Below are 25,427 nucleotides of genomic sequence, written 5' to 3' on the forward strand. Positions count from 1 at the left end.
TAGTCAGGTTACAATTAAAGTTAATGTAAAAGTTTACATTTAATATTACAAACTCCAGATATGTCCTGTAAACTTTGACCAGTTTCTGACAAAAGAAATGAAAATGAAATATAAGGTATTTTTTAATTAGACTATTTATTATTTATTCACTTATTTGAACTTGAGGTATATTGAACTAATAAAGTGTTTTATAATATAGCGTTAAGTCATGTAACAGCACCAATATATTGCTTTCAATGAAATTCAATTCAAATAATTAAATCATTTCCATTTGTAACAAAAAGGAAGAAAAAATACATACATACATACATTCATAATATAAATTAGGTAGATATTGAATACAATGCAATACAGATGATATCATAAAATAAAATGAAATGTTAACTTTACTATATTTAACACAGTGTAATGTACACTAACACATCTCATCCCAAGGCCAAGCTGGAATCTGAATCTGTGATGTGTAAAGGATCTATACACTGTTCAAGTCTTCTCTGAGGCAGCTGCAATTTACAGTCTGGTTTCTAAAAAAGACAAAAAGCGAAGTTAGTTGGAGCAGTTAGATTGATGGGGTCATTAAAAAAGGATAAAACTATGAGATGTGGAAGTTACCTTAGATCCTCCAGAGCCAGTTTGTTTCTCTGTCTCACGTCTTCGTTGATGGGGTATAGCAGGAGGATGACGAGGCCTGTGATGATAAAGGCCACGGGGGCAATGCCAATCAGGAGTTTCAGAGTGTACACTACTGCTTTGGGTTGCATACATGCTCCTGTGTTATAGCCTGCAAATCTATAGCATGGACAAAACAATAATTACTAAACGGAACAAATAAGAGAAAGACGTTAGGACTAAAATTCTACTCTAATGGATACAGCCACTTATTATAAAACTATTGCATAATTACAGAGGAGACAAAGATAAATTATATGTGTGCCTTGATGAAACTCACTCTAAACAGAGAGTGGACACTCCCAGAGAGATCCCTGCCGCAAACTTGGTGAAGAAAACATAGAAGGAGTAGAAGATCGCCTCGTGGCCCTTCGAGTTGCGGTTTGCCAGTCTGAAGTCATCCAGGACGTCTGGCAGCATTGACCTGAACACAAACCCTGGTCCATCATTTCACAAGTAAGACATGCAGTGTCATCAGTAAAGCTCATTTCTTTTAATAAGGGATCTTTAAAAAAGATAAACATACATTGCTGGATGTTTTTTTAAGAGAACTCATCAGGCAAAAGAGAAACACTTGAACCAAAAATAAAAATGTTCCAAACGTAGCCAGTGATTAAGTTGACTGTAAAGTAATTAGGTATAGACGATGGAGTAGCGGTAGCAGCGATGTATTAGATCGATCGTAAACAATAGGGGTTTCTTTTTGCTGTATTTTTCATTCATGCACATGACATACAGCCATCGTGCTGCACTCACTATACATGATACACTATACAGTCTATAACATGGATGCACACAATGAACACTTATTCATTTCGCTGCAAGTTGTACACTGTATACAGCTGTATAGAACAAATAAAATCCTGAATATCAATTCTACTGTATCATTATTTATTTAATACAGCTCCTATGGGCAGTCAGAAAAATATAACTAACTTGGATTTGATTTTCTGAATTTAAACTGTCCCTTATGGACAAAAAACTAAAAATGAATATATGTCTGTCTGTCTGTCTGTCTGTCTGTCTGTCTTATATGGTGGCCTAGTGGTTAAGGTGTTGGACTACTGATCTGAAAGTCATGAGTTCAAATCCCAGGGCCACCAAGCTGCCACTGCTGGGCCCCTGAGCATGGCCCTTAACTCTAAATTGCTTGTTTGTGTGTATGAGATAAATGTAAGTGACTCTGGATAAAGGTGTTTGCCATAAATGGAAATAAAATGGAATGTCTGTCAATAGCCAAACAGGAAAAATGCTGTCTATCTATCTGATAAATAGCCTAATAATCTGTCTATCAAATAGTGCCTAGCCCAATAGTCTGTCTGTTGAAAAGAACTACTCACCAGGGTAAAAGTAGCGAGGCAGCTACACTCAGTCCAGAAGACACAGCTACCACATAAGCCACTATCAGGTTTGGAACGAATGCCAGCATCACAGTGAAGGGAATAATCCACTGCACACAAACACCATCAAACTGAATCACACTATATGATACACATTTGGTTAAAATACTACAGTAACTGTACTCTGTATCTTTACTTAGTTACAAAGTTATAATCACAGGATAAAATAAAATAAATAAATAAATAAGACTCAGCCATCAAAGCTAAATTTAAGTTTCTTGTTAAACAGCTATGACTGGCTACCTAGCAGACTAGCTAGCTAGTTGTATTTTAATTTAAGTCCAGTCTCTCTGGATATTTTCGACCACTGAATATACATGTAACAAAATCCCACAGTTACACCATTGTGAATGAATGTGTATTATTTAATAGCAGTGCAGATTTAACCCTTGCATGGTGTTCGTATTTTTGTTACACAGCCAGTGTTCGTGGGTCTGCTGGACACACTGCATTTTGGGGTTTTTAATTTAACACAATCCAAAATTTTATGTTAAAATACTCTACAGATGTTTACTTCATTCCAATTACAAGCAATATAAACAGCATATATGATTAATATTTGCCCTTTACCTTTATTACATCACATTTTTTAATTAAAGTGCTACTCGTTTTTTGTTGTTTTTTAATAAACTGTAATAAAATAAAAAATAAAAAAAAAACCTCAAATTTAATCAAGTTATGAGTGGGGAAAAAATCAACAAATTTACAAGGAAGCAGAGTTTTTCAAAACATTGATGTTTATGAATATGGGTCCCATAGACCCGAACACCATACAAGGGTTAATATATAATGTAGTATGTGTTGATAAAAGATGTATTGTCCATAGGTTAAAGGAGGTGAAAGAGTAAGAGTTACCGTAATTCCACAGAACGCTGCTGTCTTCTTGCCAAACCTCTGTAGGAACCACTGCCAGAACGGGATGCTCAAGGCTGCAGACATCTGTATGTGGGGAAAAGAGATTTCTTAAAACAATATATAAGAGCTGTTTGGAGTGAAGAACATGAAAGATAAAGCAACAAAACTCACACAACTGCAAAGAAAAGGGTACCTCGATTGTGAGAAAGTTTATTATCTAGTTTCTAATTTTTTTTACAAGATAATTAAAATTCGATTATTTGATTTGTTTTTAGACTTTATTCAAGCTTGAAATTTTCTTATTCTCTTGCCATTCATTTTGCTTCTTTGTAAAATAAATAAATGCTCAAAATTTGAAAGAGTATCTGACAATAGAACAACAATCAATAAGTCTAGAAACAGGTTTAATATAATCACATGATATTTAGTCATGATATCACATTATTTAGAACAATGACATAATAATGCAGATTTATATTAATTTGTTCATATTTATAAGATATTTAGACTTTGCTAAGATATTATTTTTGCTGTGAAAATATCCGATGTCAATTATACTTAATAGTTATCATTTTTAAACGTTTTTGGCATGAATGGGTGTCCTGTGAACTCACCAGTATTGTTAGAACCATATTTTGGAAGTGGTCCCGAAGATCCACTGCGTATGTGCAGAACAGCACAAAGTTGCTCTGGATCAGCTTCAGAATAACAACAGTCAACAACATAAATAAAAACACAACTTAGTTTTGTTCTACCTAAATGATTTGAAATCTGCGCTAGCGGTTGCTGTGTGATGAAGCTAATCTGCTGGAGCTATGATTTCATTTACTGCAATATTTCAGCCATGAGAAGAATGTATGAAGGAAGAGTACTAGAGGGTATAATACAGCATGTCTCAGGGCAACTCTGCAAAGATATCATCCCCAGTTACTCACCCTCTCTCTTAAGTAATGAAGAAATATTAAATGTAAGCTCTTTACCTGTATGGCTACAGATATGAAGAGGAAAGCTGCTGTGAGGGAGAGATATGGCCCATGTCTCATCACCAGCACAAAGCCCTTATGAAAGGGAATTGGTTTCTCTGTCTTTAGTGCATAAGGATCTAAAATGATAAATAGTAAAAAATTAAAAAAAAACCTAAGCCATACAAACATGATCATGAATGATACATTATACAGCCAAATGTTTGTATACACTTAACCATCAGATCCATATCCTGTTCTAGGAAATCTTTGGTGCTTGGATGTACAGGCAATTTGACATCTACAGCAACCTCACTAAACTATAGGTTTCTATTAATCGCATACTTATGCACTATTCTATGCCAGTTTTATAGTATAAATAGTGTGAGTCATGGGTCCACACTGGAAATTCAAAAAGTACCAAGATGATGCACTTATTCAACCAAAAACAATGAGTGCTATTCACCGTATTTTGCTAAAGATAACAGTGTCACTTTAATTGTATCTGACATGATTTGCCTTCATCTGGGAAATGGCTTATATTCCTGTTTAGTTAAAAACAAATCATTATACCTTAGTTTTTCACATGAGATGATACTAATAGTTTAAGTGCATAGGGTGTAGTTGTCATGGATGGCTTGGATTATTCCAGATATTCCATCACAGATTTGTTTATGTCTTGTTCTATGTGTCTTTGTTTTTGTTTTTTGTGTGTTTCCCCTCGCCTGATCCTTATCCTGATCCTTATCCTGATCCTTATGATATGTTTTTCTAATTAACTCCACCATTTATACCAGTTGTCTTGCGTGTATTGTTTTGCCGATTCCTTGTATTTTTGTGCCTCTTTTGTTCCTGGTATCCTGTTTTTGTATAGTTGTTGCTTAGTAGAATCATAGAGAACTTGGTGTTGTACAGTATAAGAAGAAAAAAAAAACCTATTGCAATAATAAACATTTATCATCTTTAAACAGTCTACCAGTAGTGCATGGTAGCACTGACAACACCTCAATACAATATAATAAAGTGGTCAAATATATGTAACTCCACACTCACCATCTCTCTCTTTAACTCCCAGAAACATCACAACCATACAGATAAGAAAGAGTGCCCCGATCACCCCGGCAGCAATCATGTAGACTTCTTTCTGCAAAAACACAAACAAATAAATGGTACTTTCTGTCATCTTCTGTCAACTTACAGTAACAGTGGATCAGGTGTTATTATAATTAAGAGGTGGAAATACACCCTGAATGGGACACAAACACTTTCCCTTACTCATTCACAACCAGCAGGTCACCTACGAGCATGTTTTGGGGTGTGAGGAAACCGCAGAAACCCAGAGAAAACCCATTTGGACACATTAAAAACATGCAAAACTCCAAACAGATAGTAACCTGAGCTCATGGTTGAACTAGGGATGTTGAAGTTCTGAGGAGACAAAGTGCCACAATGGCACTTCCAAAATACTTTAAGTTAAAGCTAAGGAATAAATGCTAAAATGCTAAACTAAAACTTCTTTTTAACACAAGGCATTTCTTCCCCCCAGATCTTGAAATATCAAAGGAAACACTCATTGGTATTGGCTCAAGTGGTTAAGGCCTTGGGTTGTTGATCAGAAGATCAGGGTTCAATCCCCAGCACTGCCAAGCTGAGCAAGGCCTCTAACCCTCTCTACTCCTGGGGTTCCGTGTCATCGCTGACCATATGCTCTGGATATATATTAGAATTTCACTGTGCTTTAATGTATATGTGACAATAATAAAGTTTTCTTCATAGAAAGTTTTATCATAGTGCATTAGTGCATAATAGTTATGTTAATTTTGTAACGTTTTGTTAATCTTCTACTGAAAAGGCATTTGTCAAGGCAAAATGTGTTCATTCAGCTAACACACATACAGTATGCAGAACAGCAGACTGCAAGTGTTTTTTTTTTTTTAATGACCCAGTAGGTAGAAGAAAAAGAAAATGGTGTTAAATGCAGCAATAGTTAAACATCTAATATGCATTTTGCTGAGTAATTTTTCCTGCTAAATATTTATTGTAAATCTAATCATTTCTCAATAATATGCATTACTCTGAGGTTTTTATTCAGTGCTTTTGAAAATGAATAATTCTATTAAATCCTGTTCTGAAGGAGATGCGAATTAAGACAAATTCTAGACATGACAGCATGATGTATGGCCTGGTAAAATAAGCAGTAACACCAAAAATGAAAAAAAAAAGTCTTCCATTTAAACAGGAACTGTTCTGTGCTAAACAAATCTATCTAACTTGTTTGCTCTTTTTCCAGGCACAGCAGCAAAGCACTTCATTACCAATCCAGATCAAACAGTGGCCAGATTTGGAGGAGTTTGGAAGACGCACCCAAACAGCACACCACCCTCAGCCTGAGGAATGTGGCACAGCTAACCACTTTGGCAACATTTTCGAATACAAAAATTTCACCCAGACCTCTTTGAATAGCTGTGGCTCCTCGTGATGATGCATGATGGGTTTTATCCCTAAAACCAGAAGCGGTTTGTTGGTCCACACTCACTTCCGTATGACTGACTCTGTCTATGGAAGTGGGTGACATTCTGCTGTAAATATACATCAGCCACTAACACACTCATGCTTGTTTGCTCTGGGGTCACTGGTGAGCCTCGTGTTTACAGCTGCAAGCCTCTAATAGAGTGTAGGTATATGACTAGACAGTGAGCCCTTGACAGTCATAGAATGTATATCCACCCTAAGCATCCTGAGGTTAATTAGCATTAGTCATCTTCCATAGAGTTCAAGATTTTGTAATGAAAGTATGAGATTTTTAGTTAAAATAGTCATGTTGGCCAATTTTCTTTTTCTTTTTTTTTTTTTTACATTTTCCTACATGACCCACAATGCAGTCTGACTTTATGTAAGTAAAGACACCAATGGCAGCAGTGCTTTAATCCTTCAATCTGTCCATCTGTCCATCTCTCCATCTGTCCATCCATCCATCCATCCATCCATCCATCCATCCATCCATTTTCTGTGCCGCTTATCCTTCACAGGGTCATAGGGAGTCTTTGTGTGCCCTGTGATGGGTTGGCACCCATCACGCATGCTCATACTCTATGGACAATTTAAAGATAATAATCCATCTTCAACATATGTTTTTGGAATGGTGATGAAACTTGAGCACCTGGAGGAAACCTCTAAAGCAAAAGGAGACCATGTAAACTCCCATGCACGCATGAGGTAGAGGAGATGCAAGGCAACCATGCTAACCATTACACATCATGCCCCCCCCCCCCCCCATTGGTTTACTCTTCTACACTTCTTGTGGTGTCTACTGAACATCACGGGAAAACAGGATGATAACATCAACACGGCAGACAGCTACTGTATTATTATCATGTAAAATTATCACACAAAAAAACATACATACATACATACATTCATCCATCCAGCTACATTAAACTGTTAAAAAGCTACATAAGTAAAAGTAGAATAATCTGTAAATATAAAAAATACTGTATATATGATATATTGTATATTCCCATAAGAGTGTATTTAATGTTGCTGTGTCTATTTTACATACTGCATGTGACAAGTCCTGGGACAGCACCAGACTTCGAATGACTTCCGTTCCACTGCTGTTTCCCAGAAGACCAGCTGACAGGTTGTTATGAGGGCAGTGCTTTAGGGTATGTGCACTCGCTACAATCTGGCCCTGGATGGCTGCACCGACCAGCGTCCCCAACACCTCCATTGTCATACCTGCAGCAGGGACACACAGGGATTAATCCTCTACTGTGAATTGTATTGTGCTGCCACACAGAAAAGGGTGGAAAGCTAATGATCAAGTTATCTTCATCTGTTATGGTTAATTTTTTTGCATTGCATTGTATTTGGATTTGACTGTTATTTATAAGATCTCTTGTGTACAACATGTGCAAAATGATTTTATGGTACATCATACAGATAACGTATTGAGACCAGAGTATTTTAACTCAGTTGTTAGTGACTATAATGTAGCATTAGTAACTATCCTTACAAAAATTATAAACCGGCATGTGAAACTTTTTTTTAAATGTTAAACTTTCTTATATTTAATATAAGATCATATCATAGCTGTCATTATACTTTCAAAGAAAGTTTTTTTGGGTATTTTGTTACTGTTGCATTGACCATCAGATATTCTGATAATGACATGTAAACTTCATCAAAAATAACTTGTGTTGTTAAATGATAGACTTACGATATGCTGTAGCCGAGTCTCTTTCCTGCTGGTCTGTGCTCAGAAACATGGTCAGTGCTGAGTAAGGCACATGGAAACACTACACAAAAAAAGAGAAACCAACAGAGAGAAATTATTTATTACTGAGCCATACTGGATCAGAAAAGAAAAGGATCTTAAAGAATTTACAGTGAGCATGCATTTTATGGTCAAAGGGTAGATCACTATGGAAAACGAATAGATAAGAACAGTAGAAGAATGAAATATAAGATAAATGTCGTTTCTAATAGTAATAATAACAGTAAAACATATGACTTAACGAGCATACGGTTTAATTATAGAAAGCTAAGCTCTGTTAGACGAAGGCAAGTTAAAAAAAAAAAGAAAAGAAAAGAGAGAACATAAATGTCATTAAACATTAACTATTCAAATACTGGCCATGGATCAACATTAAATTTTTAATGTGATCTAAAAACCCTTTTTTGTTGTTTTATTGTTGATTTTTCTTGAATGACATTTGAAAAAGCCCAAAGGTAGAGAAATTTCAACATGGCCTGTGAACTAGTGATAAAGAAAATAGTGGTAAAGACTAGACTGTGTTTTCTTACAGAGTTCAGTTGAAAGAGCTGTACCTGTTAATTCATTAATTTTGCTGTTACATCATAAGTCTGAAAACTCAACATTTATAAATTATCTTAACTTATATCTTATACCATATTTGTAATGAGTTTTTCCCCCAAGCCATCAGAGTCATCAGTTCCCAGAGACTGACAACAAAAGCTCGTAAACAATTTCATTTTTTTAATGCTGCTACAAATTGCCGTCCTTGATGTTTACACCTGTAGCATCTTTACCTGCACTTTACTCAGCTGCAAAACAGTATATTGTTTTTGTGCTGCTCTGTGTACAACATTTGCAGACATGCACATTACGTAGAACAGTGAAAAGTGTTAATGTACTCTCTCTTTGTGTGTGTGTGTGTGTGTGTGTGTGTGTGTGTGTGTGTGTGTGTGTGTGTGTGTGTGTGTGTGTGTGTGTGTGTGTGTGTGTGTGTGTGTGTGTGTGTGCATCTCTTATGCTTTGTAATTTGCATTAAAAAAATCAAGTCAGCACTGTGGTGCACCAGTGGACCAAACATCTACTAAAATAAACCTCTCTAAAGACCCAGCCCAGCCCAGCCTTTGTTCTATTACAGAAACCAATGTCATTTGGCTAGGAAACAACAAGGTTTTTCATTTACAATGCTAATTTGGACACATTTGGAGCTGTTGTTTGGTTCAAAAGCAAACAGTCTGATTAAAAATAATGGAGTAATTAAAGGTGGGTGTGTTACAAAGACTGGGTTCACTGCCAGTGATAGTGGACACACCTGCTGGTTCTCAGCCTTGCACTTAAAGACAATGGAACATGCTAAAAGAGGAAACCAGCGTTTACCCTCTCTGGTGGTTTTTGGCTCCCCCTACCATGTACTTATCAAGGAGTTAAAATGACTTGTCATTATAGCGTGGGTTTGTGGAGCGGCTTCCCCATGTCAGTATATGCTGGTGTAATTGACTGAAAGCAAATTTGGCAAAGGACACAAACAAAAAAATTACAAAAATAAAAACTACTAACATCAAAGTGACGGACTTAGACAGCAGCAAACCCACTCTATATAAGTTCTAGTTTCATTATGGGTAGATTTGTGACGACCTATGGATTTTTATTTCTCATTTGTAAAAAAACATTTCCTAAATAAATTTCCACCAATCATTATGTGTTCAAATATTTGGTGTCTAAAGTTGCTTTTATCACCAGAGCTAAAGGTGAAGCTTTATTCATAAAATTCAGAGTGAACTGTATTTTCATCCATATAATCTGTGTGTAATACTACTACTACTACTACTACTACTACTACTACTACTACTAATAATAATAATAATAATAATAATAATAATAATAATAATAATAATGCCCAATATGACAAAGAATATGTAACTCTCCATCAACATTGTGCTTTACTTTCAGGTATCAGTAGCATCTCTGTTTGAAATGTCCGGCCATTCTTTGCCAAACAAAGACAGAAAAAGTTCTATAATTATGTGTAATCATAATATTAATTGTGCAATATAATAATATTCATTGTGGGATGCTGTGAGATATTAACTGCAGTGTGATTCTAACTCACATCAGAAGACAAAACTTACTGTGATGAGAGTTTGGTAGAGGCAGTAGAAGCCCAGATACCAGATGTACCTTTGGTTGGTGAAAGGAGGAACAAACCACAAGTAGAAGTAGGACACTATGGTAAATGGTGTGCAGGCCACCATCCTAAGGAAAAAAAGAAACATTATTAAAGAATCCAGAAACAAGTTATGCTTAATTTTGCAAAATGGCTTTAGAAATGATTAAATATAAATATCATATCTGAGTTCTATAAAGCAATAGGAACATTCATTCATTCATTCATTCATTCATTCATTTTCTACCGCTTATCCTATTTAACTTCTTGGGTCACGGGGAGCCTGTACCAATCTCAGAAGTCATCGGGCATAAAGGCAGGATACACCCTAGACGGAGTGCCAACCCATTGCAGGGCACATACACTCTCTCATTCACTCATGCAATCACACACTATGGACAATTTTCCAGGGATGCCAATCAACCTACCATGCATGTGGACCGGTGCAGGAAACCGGAGTACCCGGAGGAAACCCCTGAGGCACGGGGAGAACATGCAAACTCCACACACACAAGGCGGAGGTGCAAAAGGAACATAAAATCTAAATATTTGTCTAAATAAATCTAATCGTTTTGGTTATTGCAGATGTCCTGTACACTAGCGACATTGCAAATAAGTCATTTGTCATGAATGCTGATCTGTTTATACATGCAAGAAATGTAGTTTGTGTGGTGTTTGTTCAGATTCTTCTGTACACTATAGTAATCCTGTAAGCCACAGCATCTTAGCCACATGTGCATTTGTTCAGCACTGTAATCATTTTGGCCAAAATGGATTCGGCTGCATTTCAGTCTTTTCATATCTTACTGAAAAACAGAAGGCTCAATCATCTCAGCACAATATCGAAAGTAAGCAACTCAATGATGTTTGTGCTTTTTTCATATCCACATAATATGGAAAGCCTTTCACAGGAACCGATGCCTTTATGATCCCTGGTAATGAAATACACTTTACCTCAGTAGAGTTCATTGACCTCTTCCACACATACAGGTTATTTATTGATAAACTGTAGGCAAACAGCTATAGCTAAAAATAGAAAGACAGGGACAATGAAATGTGTCCAATGTGGCTGAAGAATGGCCAATTCTAGCTCAGTCCAGACCTCTGATTTGCAGTGTGAGCTAACACTCTTACTCACCCGTGATTGTTTTTCCCATAAAGGACCAACAGTACAGAGTCAGGGAGGGGAATTGGGGAGTGGGGGGTTGGATGACTGGATGGTTCTGAATGTTGTGCAAAGATGGCTAATGATGAGTTGGCCTAGAAATGTCCACTCTAAGTGAAAAGACACACCTACATTGGCAGGATCACTGACCCACAAACACCCACACCACTCAAACACACATAGGTATCTGCAAGCACAGCTAGAGTATGTTTCTAGAAATCAGTGGGTCTGCCATACTGTCTGATCATACTGGATTTCTTTTGGGTGAGAGGGTGGGTAGTAGCTAATGTTGTCATTTTTAATGAAAGACCTGCTGTGTAATTAAAAACGCTTGTTAAACTTGTTAAAGTTTTAAGAACATCGTGAAGTATGAGATGAGATGATAGACATCTGTAATAAAAGAGCTGTCTAGACATAGCCCATATTAAAACATATCTGTTTTCACTGAGGATTGATCAAGATTTCAAAGAAACCATCATGCTTACTGTGAGATAACATAGCCTGTAATGAAAGAACGAGCTCAGTTTCATTTCCCAGGCTGAAAGTTGTAGTTTGATGTTCAGTTGAGTTTAATTTAAAGTTTCCTTGCACTGCAGACATGTAGGATTTTTGTTTCATCTTATTCCCACCCACTGAACAATTCTGCCTGATCCTGCCTATTGCATTTATTTCTATTTCAACCCACTGAGCATATTTTCAGCAATATATAAATTATATTCTAAACTACAGCAACACTGACCATTGGTTAAAACAGACCCTGAAGGCAAATAAATATATGCAGTCATGTTACACAGCCCCTCATGAGCGTGTACCACACTTAATACGCTCTCATGTTAACGCATGGCGTTTCTCATTTCATATGTGTCTACCCATTACCACCCTCATAGACTAAATACAGACTGCTTCAAAAATTTTTCTCTCTTGGGCTCCCAGTCCCAATGCACACCACCTGGGACTTACAAGTGTATTTATCTGATTACTCTGTGCCTTAGAGAAGGATCCCTACAGAATCTGTAGTGTTAAACAAAGCATTTAAGAGTGAAATGTCCGAAGGCTTATCTGCTCAGGGGGTCTGAGGTCCCAGTTGGGCAAGGCTGTCACATTCCACCAATGGACAAAACTTCCTTTCAGACACTTTGATGCCATCTTAGTTATATGGAAGTGATATGGGAACTTCCTTACAGGAATAGCAATTGGGACCAAGAGATCAGTGTCAAATAATGAACCAGCCGGGGAATCCTACATAGAGTATGATTCTCGAAAATAAAAGACACTACATGAGCAAAAGTATGTGAACACCAGATTTTCACACCCATATGTGTTTGTCGGACAGTCGCCTTTTTGCTCTTATAACAGCCTCCACATTTAATGTTGGAGTATGGCTTTGGGAATTTTTTCCTGATTCATCCACAAAAGCTTTAGTGAGTTCAGGCAATGAGGATGGGTGAAAATGCTTAATGCAATGTCAGCATTGCAGTTCATCCCAGAAGCATTCAGTGGGGTTGAGGTCAGGATACTGTCCAGGCCTTTTGAGGTCTTCCACACCAACCATGTGTTCTTGGAGCTAACTTTGTGCACAGGGACATTGTCATGCTGGAACACAGCCTTAGATTCAGTGAAGGAAAATCTTAATGCTACAGCAATCATAGAAGTTATTGTCAACTGTGTGCTTCCAACAGTTTAGGAAAGAGCCACAAATGGATGTAATATTCAGGTGCCTGTATATGTTTGACTATATAGTGTATACTCTGCTAGTGTATATGCTGATCTTGTTGGAGAATCTTTTACTTACCATGGCATGAGTCGGCCAATTTTTGTCCATTTGCTTTTAGTGATGAAGAATCCCACAACAGGATCAGTAACTGCACCCCAAGCTTTACCAATGAACAGCACCAGGGAGGCCTGAAATGGGTTTATCTGAGGAAAAGAAGAACACACACGTAAATGCCACTTATTTCTAAGTTCATGAGGCAACAGGAACATTTGGGGGGTCAGAACATCAGAGTCTTAAAAATCTGAGCAGTAACCGAGCTGTTCCAGATATTTTTAGATTTTACATGATAGAAACTTTAATCAAATCTGTTGCATTAGTGATAAGATCATTTGTTAGAGTCACTTCCTTTCTATAATGGTGGAACACATTAATACATTCATGTACACGTTACCTGTGCAACGTCTAGCAGAAATATCTGTAAGAAAAAAGCAGTTGCACTTCCTGCAACTTGATTAGGTGCTCCTCCAATAGCGAAACACAGTTTGCTGCAGACGGACAGCTTCTGTTCCAGATGAGTCTGTAAACACACAAACAGCAAGGCCATAAAATCATTTATTCATAAATGCACAAATATTAATGTTGCAGCATGTAAACTTTATGGATTTGTTTGCTGGATCAGGATCATACCGGATGAGATATATTTTCAAGTCTTATTGGTTTTTAAAGTTGCATAAACATGTCAAATATAAAATAACATATTTACAGTACTTAGTTATGCTTGGCAAAAACTGGAAAAAGAGCATCCTGAGAGAGAGAGAGAGAGAGAGAGAGAGAGAGAGAGAGAGAGAGAGAGAGAGAGAGAGAGAGAGAGAGAGAGAGTAGATAGATAGATAGATAGATAGATAGATAGATAGATAGATAGATAGATAGATAGATAGATAGATAGATAGACAGACAGACAGACAGCAGACAGACAGACAGACAGACAGACAGACAGACAGATAGATAGATAGATAGATAGATAGATAGATAGATAGATAGATAGATAGATAGATAGATAGATAGATAGATAGATAGATAGTAAGTAGACTTTGTGGACACCTCACTTCTGTGTCCATATGTAACCACTTCTCCAAACTGTTGCCACAAATTTGACAGCACACAATTGTATAGAATGTCTTTGTACTCAGTAACATGAAAGTCTCCCTTCAACAGAACTAAGAGACCTAAACCTTTTCAAGCATGACAGTGCCACTGTGCAAAGGACGAGGCCCATGAAGACATGGTTTGCCAAAAACAGAAGAACCTCACAGAACCTTGACCTCAACCCCACTGAACATCTTTGGGATAAAATACAACACAGACTGTTTCCCACACTTCCTCACCTGACATCAGTGCCTGATCTCACTAACGCTCTTGTAGCTGAATGAACACAAAATCCTAAAGCCATGCTAAAAATCGAGTTGAAAACCTTAAGAAGAGTAGATATAGATGTGATGGCCTGCTGTCCACAAACATTTAGCCATAAAAAAGATCTATTTGTTATAATAACACTGGAACTTTCAGAATTAAAAGACAGTCCTGTAGCTGCAGAATAGGCTTCAGTTGTTTTTAATAAACTTCCACAGGTTATAATTGCATTCACATGTAGGAATGATAAAACAGTCTGCTGATATCAGAGCCCCATCTGTTTTATATTCTACAGTCTGATCTCTAAGTTGCCAGTGTGTGATTACTGAACTTATTTGTTGAACTAGTCTTTATAGTGGCTTAATCTCTGGTTAAAAGGTCAACGACCTCTGAAACTCATTACCGAAGCTCTTGGGTGATACGTATAACATATGGCTCTCTAATGTGGTCACTACACACACAATCCCACTACTCACATTTTTCCAGTGCATGGCTGGGATGGGCTTTTCATCAGCCAAAAACGTTTATACTAGCAAGAGTTTAAAATACCTGTCAATCAAAGAGTGTCACTTCCCTCAGTACAAAGCGCCTGGGGTTTGACTGTGTGTGGGTGTGTGGGTGTGTGTTGCTGTGTGTAAGTGGTTTTTCTCACTGGCATTCATTCTTACACCTTGTCTCTGAATGTCTTCGGATGGGAAAAAAAAGTGTGTTTATAAGGGTGGATATGTGTACGTGACTATTGGATGTGATCTCTGGTAACACACTAAAGTACCATTGGTTTGGTGTTAACCACAGCTGGGAGAACCTTATATTTATTACTGTCTCCTTCTGATCCTGTAGACAGTCAGACAGCACATGAGAGAGCTGAAAATACTCCAGCAGCCAAGGACATCCTACACCCTGTATTTGCACGTTTCACCCAACTCCTTCATCTACTCGGTCGAAGCCGCTTTTTGGCTGTCGCCATGCACGCTTTCTCTCTCCAGGGCTGTGCCTGAAACAGGCAACAACAAAACAACCACAGAGGCCAAAGCCAACAGGCCTTCAAAAGATACTATAATTAACTGGTTGATATTTTCACGTTTCCTCTCTAGTTTTCTACATCTTGAAAAAGCGAATGTCTTTAAGAAGCACAATTACCAGGAAGTTGCTATGTAATTATTCAAAAGTAAGGCGAGTCTGACAAGAAAATCAAATCAAGAATAAAATCAAGTGACTTTAAACTTTAAGCTATTTCCTGAGTCCAGACCTTACATCTCTACTTTTATTGTATAACACGAAGCTGTGAAGAAACCCTGATACTAAACTTCATTTTTACTCTCTGATACTTCCGGTATTTTGAATAAATAAGAAGCGACACTAGTTTATAGAGCTTAGTAATTAATCCATTTCATAGGGGCAAAATTATATTTAAATAATACGACGTGTGGAACGTTCACTTTAAACCAAAAAAGCTGCTTTCTACAGCATAGAGCAAACATTAAACTTTCTCACAGACATAAACAGGAAATTATTCTGTTTAGGCTCAACATATCTGATTACCTCATAGATAGTACACACTACAATCATGGGTACAGGAGAAAAGGGAAAGCCAAGCAGATTTTTAGTTAAACAAGTTAAAAATGTTGAAAAAGAAAGAAAGAAATAAGGCACATAGCACTATTAAAACCTCAAGTATGATTTGTAAGAAGGTATTGATTATTATTATTATTATTATTATTATTATTATTATTATTATTAATAATAATAATAATAATAATAATAATAATAATAATAATAATAATAATATGACTCTGTAGTGCTGACTGCAATAAAATCACACGTTTTTCTTGTGATTTGTTCAGTGTAATATGTTAAGCAGTCCTTTTTCCATAATAGCATTCATCACTTTAAGATTGGCAGCTTATTCTGCTTTTTTAACATAACCAGCTGTGATTTCAGTCCCAAATCCAAGAGAAAGTAAAAAAAAAGGTGGTGTGGGAGTTGTTGTTTTTAGCTGTATGTAAGTTGGAGCAGGAACTAACATTTCTCACAGATGTTCCACAGCATTAAATGTAAATGGTTAAAAAAAACTTTAACGAATTGGTAATAACTGGCACAGTGGTATAAGAAAAAAGGTAGATGTTTATTTTCCTGTCACAGCATACCTATCTTATTTCATTCCTTATGTAATTCATCTACCATCAGCACTTTTATTTCTTTATTTGTTGGCTTGCCAGTTGCTTAATATTGGCATGCTGCTAGTCACATAACTGGTTGCACCACAGGCGACATGGCTTGTCATGAAAACATCTGTTGACTATAGAGGGATATGTCAGCTGTTTGGTTTGACAGCACTACATAACACTTTAGATCTCCTTGTATACTCAAACAGTTTAATATATTCATTTGCCTTGCTGTACAGTAGGTTTAATCTGTAAACAGAAAACCAGTTCTAAGAAATCAATTTAATTACACAAAATCCATTTTGCCCTTTGCTCTGCACCCCCTAGCTGAGTTCTAAGCAGATTGTGTGTGGCACACAGACTGGGATGACATAATACAAGGGTGAAGGATTTATAACTGCTGGGATTTAGTAATGTTATTTTTTTTCTTCAGTGTACAAGCAGATTGAATTTTCCATGAGTTATCACAGAACGCCCTTGATGGCACACTGAATTAGTGCACAACTGTTTTGATTTTTTTTTCTGAATTAGATACATGTTTTTTGTGCTGATATTCAATACTGAAAGACGTAGCACTGGTGCATGCAAAAACATTCTCTGGATATAATTATTTATGTGTGTTTTATCATGCAAATAACTTTATTCTTTAGAACACCAACCTGAAGTACATGAGGGAAGTCAGGAGAACAGAACACGATTGATTTGACAATATTGCAGTTCAGTAAAGCATCACTTACAGCCCTGTTCACACATTGCCTTTTACACCAGTCCCAGAGATTTACACTTTCAGCATAATTCAATTTCTCACTTGTATCCTCTATCATGGATGTCTGCTTTTGGTCTATATTTAAACACAAAGGATATCTGTGTCTCATGTGACAAGAGCTGTGAGAACAAGAGATGCATTAGTGCTTTTTCTCCCATATATTATTGACACACACCACACACAACTAGCATTTCACTGTGGCTACTCAATAAGATGGCCACTCAAAGGGACAGTAGCATAGAAATGTTGACTGCTATTTCACTTGGCAGCTTATTTAGCATCACACGGTTTAGCGGTTTTACTCCACATCTGACGCTGGGAGATCTTGCTGGTGCAATACGGTTATGCGTTGCCTTTACTTCTAAAATAACATAAACGGTTCATTTGGACGTAAATTACTATGTTGTATTTTTAGAGATTACTGCTGTTACTTGCCATTTGAGCAGTTCCCATGGTGGAAACAGTTTTTTTATTGCCTAAGAGGAGAGATTTTGATCTGATAACACTTGCAATTTAGAAATTTGACAGTCTATGGATTTCTGTGGTCAAATAGATGTTAGAATGTAGCTAGCATTCAGGATAAATATGTGCCTTCCACCCTCTGAACTGGAGACTGAAAACTGAGCAATTCAATAGATATAGTGCGAGCCTATATTATTTGCTGGAATGAACGTATAGCATAGCAGACAGAATACACATTTTTGTTTAGTGGTAGTTTTTAGAAGCTAAACTTTCAGGCTATTAATTAGCACCTGACTGGTATAATCATGACGCTGAACATGGCAAACATGCAGTTTGCACATGGTTGAGATTGCTGACTTAACTCATACTTTGTAATACACTTGGAGATATTCTTTTAAACTAGATAGCACTTGCTTAAGAATGTCATTCATATTTTTTGTTTAACCACAAAGCATCTCGTTCCAGCTTGAGGCCATGCTGTGCTGAAAACGCATCAATAAGCACTGCAAGCATTCCCTTCACTCATTAAAACGTATCATTCACCAAGCCATCAAAATCCACCTGAGAATCATAACATAAGAAAAATCATATCTTTAGAATCTCGAGCTTATTTCCTGTCTTGAACTCAGAGGACACTGAATGATATCACAGTTTTTAATTAGAAAAAGTAACAAATCGACTTTATCTAAAATTGAATCAGCTCATCTTCAGTTTTAACAGAATCCTACCTGTGCTGAGACCTTGGTGAAAACAGGCTTGAGATTCTTCATCACTGATTTGTCACCTGAGCTGGCTGGTGTCTTCCTCCCTTTAGTCATGACTATGAGAGTGACAGGCTGAGAGACAACAAAGTGTCATTGGTTGTGTTTACATTTTGCTCCCGTGGCCAGAAAACCAAAAACATATTCACACTCACTGAACATTGCATAATAGTAATAAATTCCCTCATGTAGTCTATCTCAACATTTAAACCATAGATTTTACAGTTTTAAAACTCAGGACTTTTTGCATATTTCAGAAATCAGCAAACAGCAAGCGAATACATGCGTAGAGTACCAAGGTAATTCTAAGTGCCAAGGTCATTGTTAGTTAAAAATCATTACACTTACGTATCATTTGTTACCTAATTAACTATCAATTTCAGTACATACTTAATTAAAATTAAAAAGTTGCCCAGTAGAGTCACAGATTTATTCTGCCTCTCACCTGATTGATGGAGTGACTTCATTCCACAGAGAGATGAGGAGACTGACCGAGAGGCTCGGAAAGCTGGAGCAACTGACTGATGAAAGCTCTGAGAGAAAAGCACGCCTCCCTGTGGACACACACACACACACACACACACACACACACACACACACACACACACACACACACACACACACACACACACACACACACACTTCATAGGAATGTGAAACAGGTTTATGAGTATTTGCCATTTTTGCCATCACCTAGCCTTTCTTTCTCTCCAATATCTACAATATATAATTATACAATATATAATATATCACATGATTATAGGTACACTGCCTGTACTTTATTCCTGTTATACATTCTATTTGTTTGCCTTAGCTTATGTTTTATGCTGTAAATCTTTATAAAAATGGGCACTAACCTGATTTTTGCTGATAGATATATTTGAAAGACTGGCTTGACTGTCTTGACTTTCAAAACATAATAGAATTTTTATTTTTTTTAAAGAGAGACAGCAGTTGGTTGTCAATGACAAAGGCCATTATTTACCATCTTTAAGGAATCATTTAACACTGCAGCTGATCATTATGTTAAATGTACCAAATTATTCCAGCTTATTTATATATACACGTATATATGCTATAGAAATAATATAAAATAGAGAATCTGAGGGTGCTTTTGTCCGTGTTTGTAAAAAAAAAAAATACTTATATGAAAATAATGCACTACAGAAAACAGGTAGGGCTCATTCATTTATTGGATTTATTGCAAGCAATGCTCCAGTACAAAAGAACTTCTCACTCTGTTTAAAGTGCATGTACATGTCATCCACTTGCAAATAAATTCTGCCTTAAATTTCATAACAGCAAACCAGCAAATATTTTAACACACAAAAATAGTACCATCGTTGCGGTAAGACGGACCTCAGTCAAGTCTGTAATAGACACAGAGAAGTGCATTCAGTACATATTTTAATTAATCACAGCACAGTCAAAGTCAAATACTTATTGAATATTGATATTGAAGACGTGGCATGTGTGTACTGCATTGCATCAGAAGTGATCAAGGCATCCAACAAGGGAAGAACAAAGAATAACTGTCTGTTATTTCAAACTGTACCTATATAAATTCCATATTTATTGTTATACTATGTGCAGCATTTACACATGACTATAAGACTATTAAATACATAATTATTGCACTCTGATTGAAGATGACAAGGTGACAGTGAGGAGATTTCTTCTTTTATTCTTCACGGTGGCGTTCGTAGTTTTCAAAATGAAATTAATGCAAAGAGGTCTGCAGTTGTATAGACTCTGAAGCAGCTTTGTAAAGATTAAATACTGCAAGCTTATGTGTTCTAAAAATGTTCATAAAATGGTTCTCTATACTTTAAGGTGACCGGTTAAGGTGACTTCGATCATGAGTGACCAAAAGGTGCTTGTGTGCTGAGAGGCCGCTGGACGATGACGGCATTTGTCAGATCGGCCTCCTCCAGGCTCAGATTCTCCTGCGTGAGCTCCCGAAAAGGTAGAGATGTGGTCAAGATGAACGGTGAGCTGGTTGTCTGGGCTTTCTCTACAAAGCCTTGAACATCACAGATTCTGCAACGATACGAATAACTTACTTAAACGTACTTCAACCCACCATCATAACAAAGATTAAAATCAACTACCACAAAGTCCATGAGCTGGTTCATTTACAAGAGAGATAATGTTTCATTTGAAGATGATGCTTAAATTACATAATCATGTTTATCGCTATGATGTAGGAGCAATTTTGTGTATAATTCTTACAGCATGTGATTATCAACACATTGCCTGTTCTGTGTAAGTTACACTCACCGATGAGACAGGTTAAACCTCTGCACTAGCCGCCGGCCATCTGCTAGCCAGATCTGGAGACAAGTGATGGGCAAAGCTTCATCCAGCTCCACTGGGGGGACTGGGGGGCCAGAGCAGTCTTCATGGATTGAACGAGACCTGACCACAACCCTAGGTGCCACGCTAGCCGACAGGAACATGTACAGAATTAATAATTACAATATAAAATTATTTTCCAAGACTTTGAGCATCAGGCAAACATCTGAAACAGACCACATTATGATAAGATAAGGAGAGTAGAATGAGGAAGCCATCTAGTGGATCTCTTAGAGGATTTCTACTGCACTACTGCACTAATAATGTTGAAATGTGTTTCATTTTTCAAATGTAATATTATTAAAACTCATTCATTTCAATTTAAATTGAATACATAAACATGTTTTAAATGATCTCAGCAGAAACAATATTTCTCCAATACATAGGAAGAGATCCCAAATTTAATTGAATCTGTTTTTGTTCACTTCCTTTAGATATTTGGAATAAGTAAAAATCCGGTTATTTCTGAAAAATACATTAAATAAAACAAGTCAAAACATCCAGAAATGAATACAAAATAGTGAGTGGTGAGGCGCATGAGAGACTCCAGGTTGAAACTCACCAAGACACTTACAATTAAACATGGCAGTTTCCCAGTGCACTGTCCTTGGTGTCCTTGATATATTTGTTACAGAATAGTTATCTAGTAGAAGATTCTATAATCAGATTTTGTGCTTTTCATTTGCTGTTGCACTTTTTATATATTATTTTTATTGACATTACTAGAAAATAATGTCTTGTTAAATTCTTCTCTCCAGAAATTCCTTTTCTTTTACTGTTTTGTCATCAATTTGCCATTTGAATTTACCAAGACTTTTGACTTTTACTGAGTTTTGTGTCATGAAATGCAAGCAATGTGCATTTTTTTCTATGAGTAGTGTCAATGCTCCTGAAAGTTGCATAATATACACATAACTTTACTAAATAAATTGAGAAATGAGGCCCATTTTTGGACTCACATCACCAAGAGCAAACCAACCCATTGGTATCTTGTCCTATGTGAGACATTTTAAACTAATGGGATTGTCAAACATCTCAATGTAGATTAAGTGAGTTTTTGGGTCTGGAGTGAAAACATGGCTTATATAATTATTTTCATAATTTACTTCATAATTCATGCATTTTAAGTTCTGTATTTCTCTCTTCTTTTATTAGGTCAAAGTGACAAGTCACATTCCTATTCTCGCAATCGATAGAACTATTTATAAGGCTTTTCTTTTACCTGCCTAGTCTGTAGCCTCTGCCACTAAAAGGCAGGAAGGTCTTCTTCTTTGGGACATACATTTCATCCTTCATGTCCTCAACGCTGACTTCCAGCTCTTCCTCATCAGCTCTTCCCTCCAGTTCCAATGGTAACACCCTGCAAACAAATGTTCTTACTGAGAAAACAGTGGAAGAAACTTTATCATGCCCATGCAGTCCTTGCAGTGTGCTCGGATACATTTATAATAATCCCATACTTCAGTGACAATACCTTACCCTCGTTTAAGAGCTTCAAGGAACTCCTGATTCTCCTCTGCAGTGTAGCTGCGCAAATCCTCATCATTCAGTGTAAAACCATCTTTCCAGAGTCTAACCACAATCTCCACCTGCATTAACAAAGCAGCTGAGCAGCGCAACCTTAAAATGCAGACACTGGGCTATGGGTGCATTCGCTGTAACAAACGCATTCATTTAGAATGTGGCTTCGTGTTTGTGACAAGTTAGCCTGAGAATTAGACATCACTTTACCTTCTTGTCACATGTGGGTACACTGCTGAGCTTCTCCACCTCATCAAGAAGGTCCTCCACAGAAAAACTTGACCTTATGGGGGTCTCTTCTTCATCATCGGGATCATTTTGCGCAGCATCACACATGAGAGCTCATTACATAATAATGGTATTGAGGGTACAATGATGAAGAACATCTTAGATCAACATTAAAACATTTGGATGCCATTTTAATATCTGGAAATCAAGCATAGTAATGCTCACCATGCGCCATTTTTGACACCTTCCCTTGAATCAGTGTCTTTCATAACGTCTTCGCTCTTCCATCTTAGAATATAAAGAGAAAGAATAATGCTGGTAAGGACATTATTTACATTTACATTATTTACTGTAGAGTGTCACCCAAATGAGGATGGGTTCCCTTCTGAGCCTGGTTCCTCTCAAGGTTTCTTCCTCATATCATCTCAGGGAGTTTTTCCTTGCCACCGTCACCCCCGGGTTGCTCATTAGGGATAGGGATAGATATATGGTATTTTAAATTATAAGTTAATAAGTTTAAATTAACTTTAAACTTTAATTGTATAAATTAATTAATTATTATTATTATTATTTTCTTTTTTCTCTCTTTTCTGTTTCCATACTTCTATAAAGCTGCTTTGAGACATCTACACCCCATCCACCCTTCCTTACACCCATCCACTCCATCCAACCCTACACCCATCCACCCGCATAACAATCAAGGCGAAATGACGTAAAAATGCAACAAGCTAAAAGCATAAACAGTGTTCACTATATGGAACTCCAATTAAAAAACATGACATCTGTCCTGAGACAAATTACCTAAAGAGGTAACGTGTGTGTGTGTGTGTGTGTGTGTGTGTGTGTGTGTGTGTGTGTGTGTGTGTGTGTGTGTGTGTGTGTGAGAGAGAGAGAGAGAGAGAGAGAGAGAGAGAGAGAGAGAGAGAGAGAGAGAGAGACGTGAGCATTATTGATCGTAATTCAGACACAGATCCGTTATAAACGATCGCACCCAAATCCGATAACAAAAATATTCCGATAAAGCGTTAAAGTATCGTTACCAATCTGCCATTCCATACGAGCAACACAGATAGATCCTGGGCTTTAAAGCTTCCTTCAATAACACACACATACACACACACACGCAGGAAGACGCAGCAGCCATTAATGTGACGTAATACCGCGCGCGCGCTGCCTCGGTATGACGTAACGATTATAAACTACAACAGTGCACGAGGGTTTTATAAATCCATCAAAATAGACAGATTTTTAATAACTGTGTTAAGGTTAGCTTACTAATGATGAAAGAACGACCAATATTTCTTTAAAATCATACTGTGTTTTTGTATTTTTTTAACCAGCATAAAAAAAAGTGTTACTGGAGATAAATGTGTGAATAAAGCTAGTGGGAATCCGTCAGTGTTTTTTTTTTATCTCTAAAGTCATAGTGCATCCCAAACATCAATACCCATTATTAGCAAACTATGTGCTTGGCTGAGGCTGTTGGTCTGTGATGATGTGTAATTGAAGACTTCTGATTACAGATGACACTACAGTCACCGGTCTCATCCAGGAGATGAGTCTGCATACAGACGAGAGGTTGAGCAGCTGGCTGTCTGGTGCAGTCACAACTCAAAACCTGGAGCTGAACATGCTCAAAACTGTGGAGATAATAGTAGACTTCAGGAGAATCTACCCTGCCCTCCCCACACTTACCATCATGAACAGCACTGTTTCTGCAAGTTCCTGGGAACCACCATCTCCCAGGTCCCGAAGTGGGACTTTAAATTGACTCCATTGTGAAAAAAAAAAGCCCAGCAAAGGTTATACTTCCTTCACCAACTAAAAAAGTTGAACCTTCCACAGGCACAGATGATACAGTTTTACTCAGCTGTTATTGAGTCGGTTCTGGGCTCTTTGAACTGTCAGGACAGCAGAAAAAAACAATGATGTTCACTTGCCCAACCTGCAGGACTTGTACAACTCTAGAGTGAAGAAACGGGCAGGTAACATCATTACAGCCCCCTTACTGGCCATAAGCAGTTTGCACTTCTCCCTCCAGGAAGATGCTACAGATCTCTGTGCACTAGACCATCTAGGCACAAAAACAGTTATTTCCCCCTTGCCATATCCGTCTTACACAGCTAATACAGGGATTATTACCTGTGTTCTTTAATTCATCCTGAAATTCATTCTCCATCTCTAATTACTGCCTCTTTCCCAATACCATGTAAATATGTAAATCATTACTATTTAAATGTTTACTGTCCTCAAGCCTCGGATAAGCGGTAGAAAATGAGTGAGAGAGAGTGTCCTCATGACAGATATGTATATGTATGTGTGTGTGTGTGTATATATATATATATATATATATATATATATATATATATATATATATATATATATATATATATATATATATATGTATATATATGTGTGTGTGTGTGTATGTATGTATATATATATGTGTATGTATGTATATGTATGTAGCATGAGCACTTTAAAAACACAACAAATTCCTTGTGTCTGCGCACACTTGGCGAATAAAGCTGATTCTGATTCTAATTCTAATTTAAGCAATGTACCAAAATTGTAA

At 37.0% G+C, this 25,427-nt stretch overlaps 2 protein-coding genes across 3 annotated transcripts; both read right to left on the reverse strand.

Annotated features, from left to right (window-relative positions):
- Positions 1 to 178: 178 nt before the first annotated feature.
- mfsd2b (major facilitator superfamily domain containing 2B) lies at positions 179 to 19,722 on the reverse strand. Its single transcript, XM_027149143.2, has 16 exons — positions 19,606 to 19,722; positions 19,194 to 19,302; positions 18,716 to 18,823; positions 13,636 to 13,761; positions 13,263 to 13,387; positions 10,271 to 10,394; positions 8,106 to 8,184; positions 7,446 to 7,624; positions 4,940 to 5,030; positions 3,905 to 4,026; positions 3,539 to 3,622; positions 2,925 to 3,008; positions 2,010 to 2,119; positions 950 to 1,093; positions 613 to 789; positions 179 to 524 (listed from the first exon to the last, which is right to left on the reverse strand). The coding sequence occupies exons 3-16, from the start codon at positions 18,803 to 18,805 to the stop codon at positions 473 to 475; spliced, it is 1,587 nt and encodes a 528-aa protein (XP_027004944.2). The 5' UTR covers positions 18,806 to 18,823; positions 19,194 to 19,302; positions 19,606 to 19,722; the 3' UTR covers positions 179 to 472.
- A 201-nt stretch (positions 19,723 to 19,923) lies between these two features.
- ubxn2a (UBX domain protein 2A) lies at positions 19,924 to 24,040 on the reverse strand. 2 transcript variants are annotated; one of them, XM_027149148.2, is made up of 7 exons: positions 23,893 to 24,040; positions 23,078 to 23,140; positions 22,835 to 22,923; positions 22,583 to 22,692; positions 22,326 to 22,463; positions 21,029 to 21,190; positions 19,924 to 20,788 (listed from the first exon to the last, which is right to left on the reverse strand). In XM_027149148.2, exons 2-7 carry the CDS (start codon positions 23,085 to 23,087, stop codon positions 20,605 to 20,607), a joined length of 693 nt encoding a protein of 230 aa, XP_027004949.1. In that variant the 5' UTR covers positions 23,088 to 23,140; positions 23,893 to 24,040; the 3' UTR covers positions 19,924 to 20,604. The 2 variants fall into 2 exon arrangements, with proteins under 2 accessions (XP_027004949.1, XP_027004945.1); XM_027149144.2 differs by having other exon boundaries at positions 22,835 to 22,965.
- Between the last annotated feature and the right edge of the window lie 1,387 nt (positions 24,041 to 25,427).

The sequence above is a fragment of the Tachysurus fulvidraco genome, chromosome 16 (assembly GCF_022655615.1).
Source record: "Tachysurus fulvidraco isolate hzauxx_2018 chromosome 16, HZAU_PFXX_2.0, whole genome shotgun sequence".
NCBI classification, from domain to species: Eukaryota; Metazoa; Chordata; class Actinopteri; order Siluriformes; family Bagridae; genus Tachysurus; species Tachysurus fulvidraco.

Bases quoted from the DNA above. Each gene is read 5' to 3' on its own strand.
- ubxn2a (XM_027149144.2), bottom strand. The intron at 21,191-22,325 runs GTAAAAGAAAAG...CCTGTCGGCTAG, and splicing joins AGAGGCTACAGACTAGGCAG to CGTGGCACCTAGGGTTGTGG. The intron at 20,789-21,028 runs GTGAGTGTAACT...GTATCGTTGCAG, and splicing joins AGGTTTAACCTGTCTCATCG to AATCTGTGATGTTCAAGGCT.
- mfsd2b (XM_027149143.2), bottom strand. From the start codon at position 18,805: ATGACTAAAGGGAGGAAGACACCAGCCAGCTCAGGTGACAAATCAGTG. The intron at 10,395-13,262 runs GTAAGTAAAAGA...TTTTTTCCTTAG, and splicing joins ATTGGCCGACTCATGCCATG to GATGGTGGCCTGCACACCAT. The intron at 525-612 runs GTAACTTCCACA...TGTCTTTTTTAG, and splicing joins CTGGCTCTGGAGGATCTAAG to AAACCAGACTGTAAATTGCA.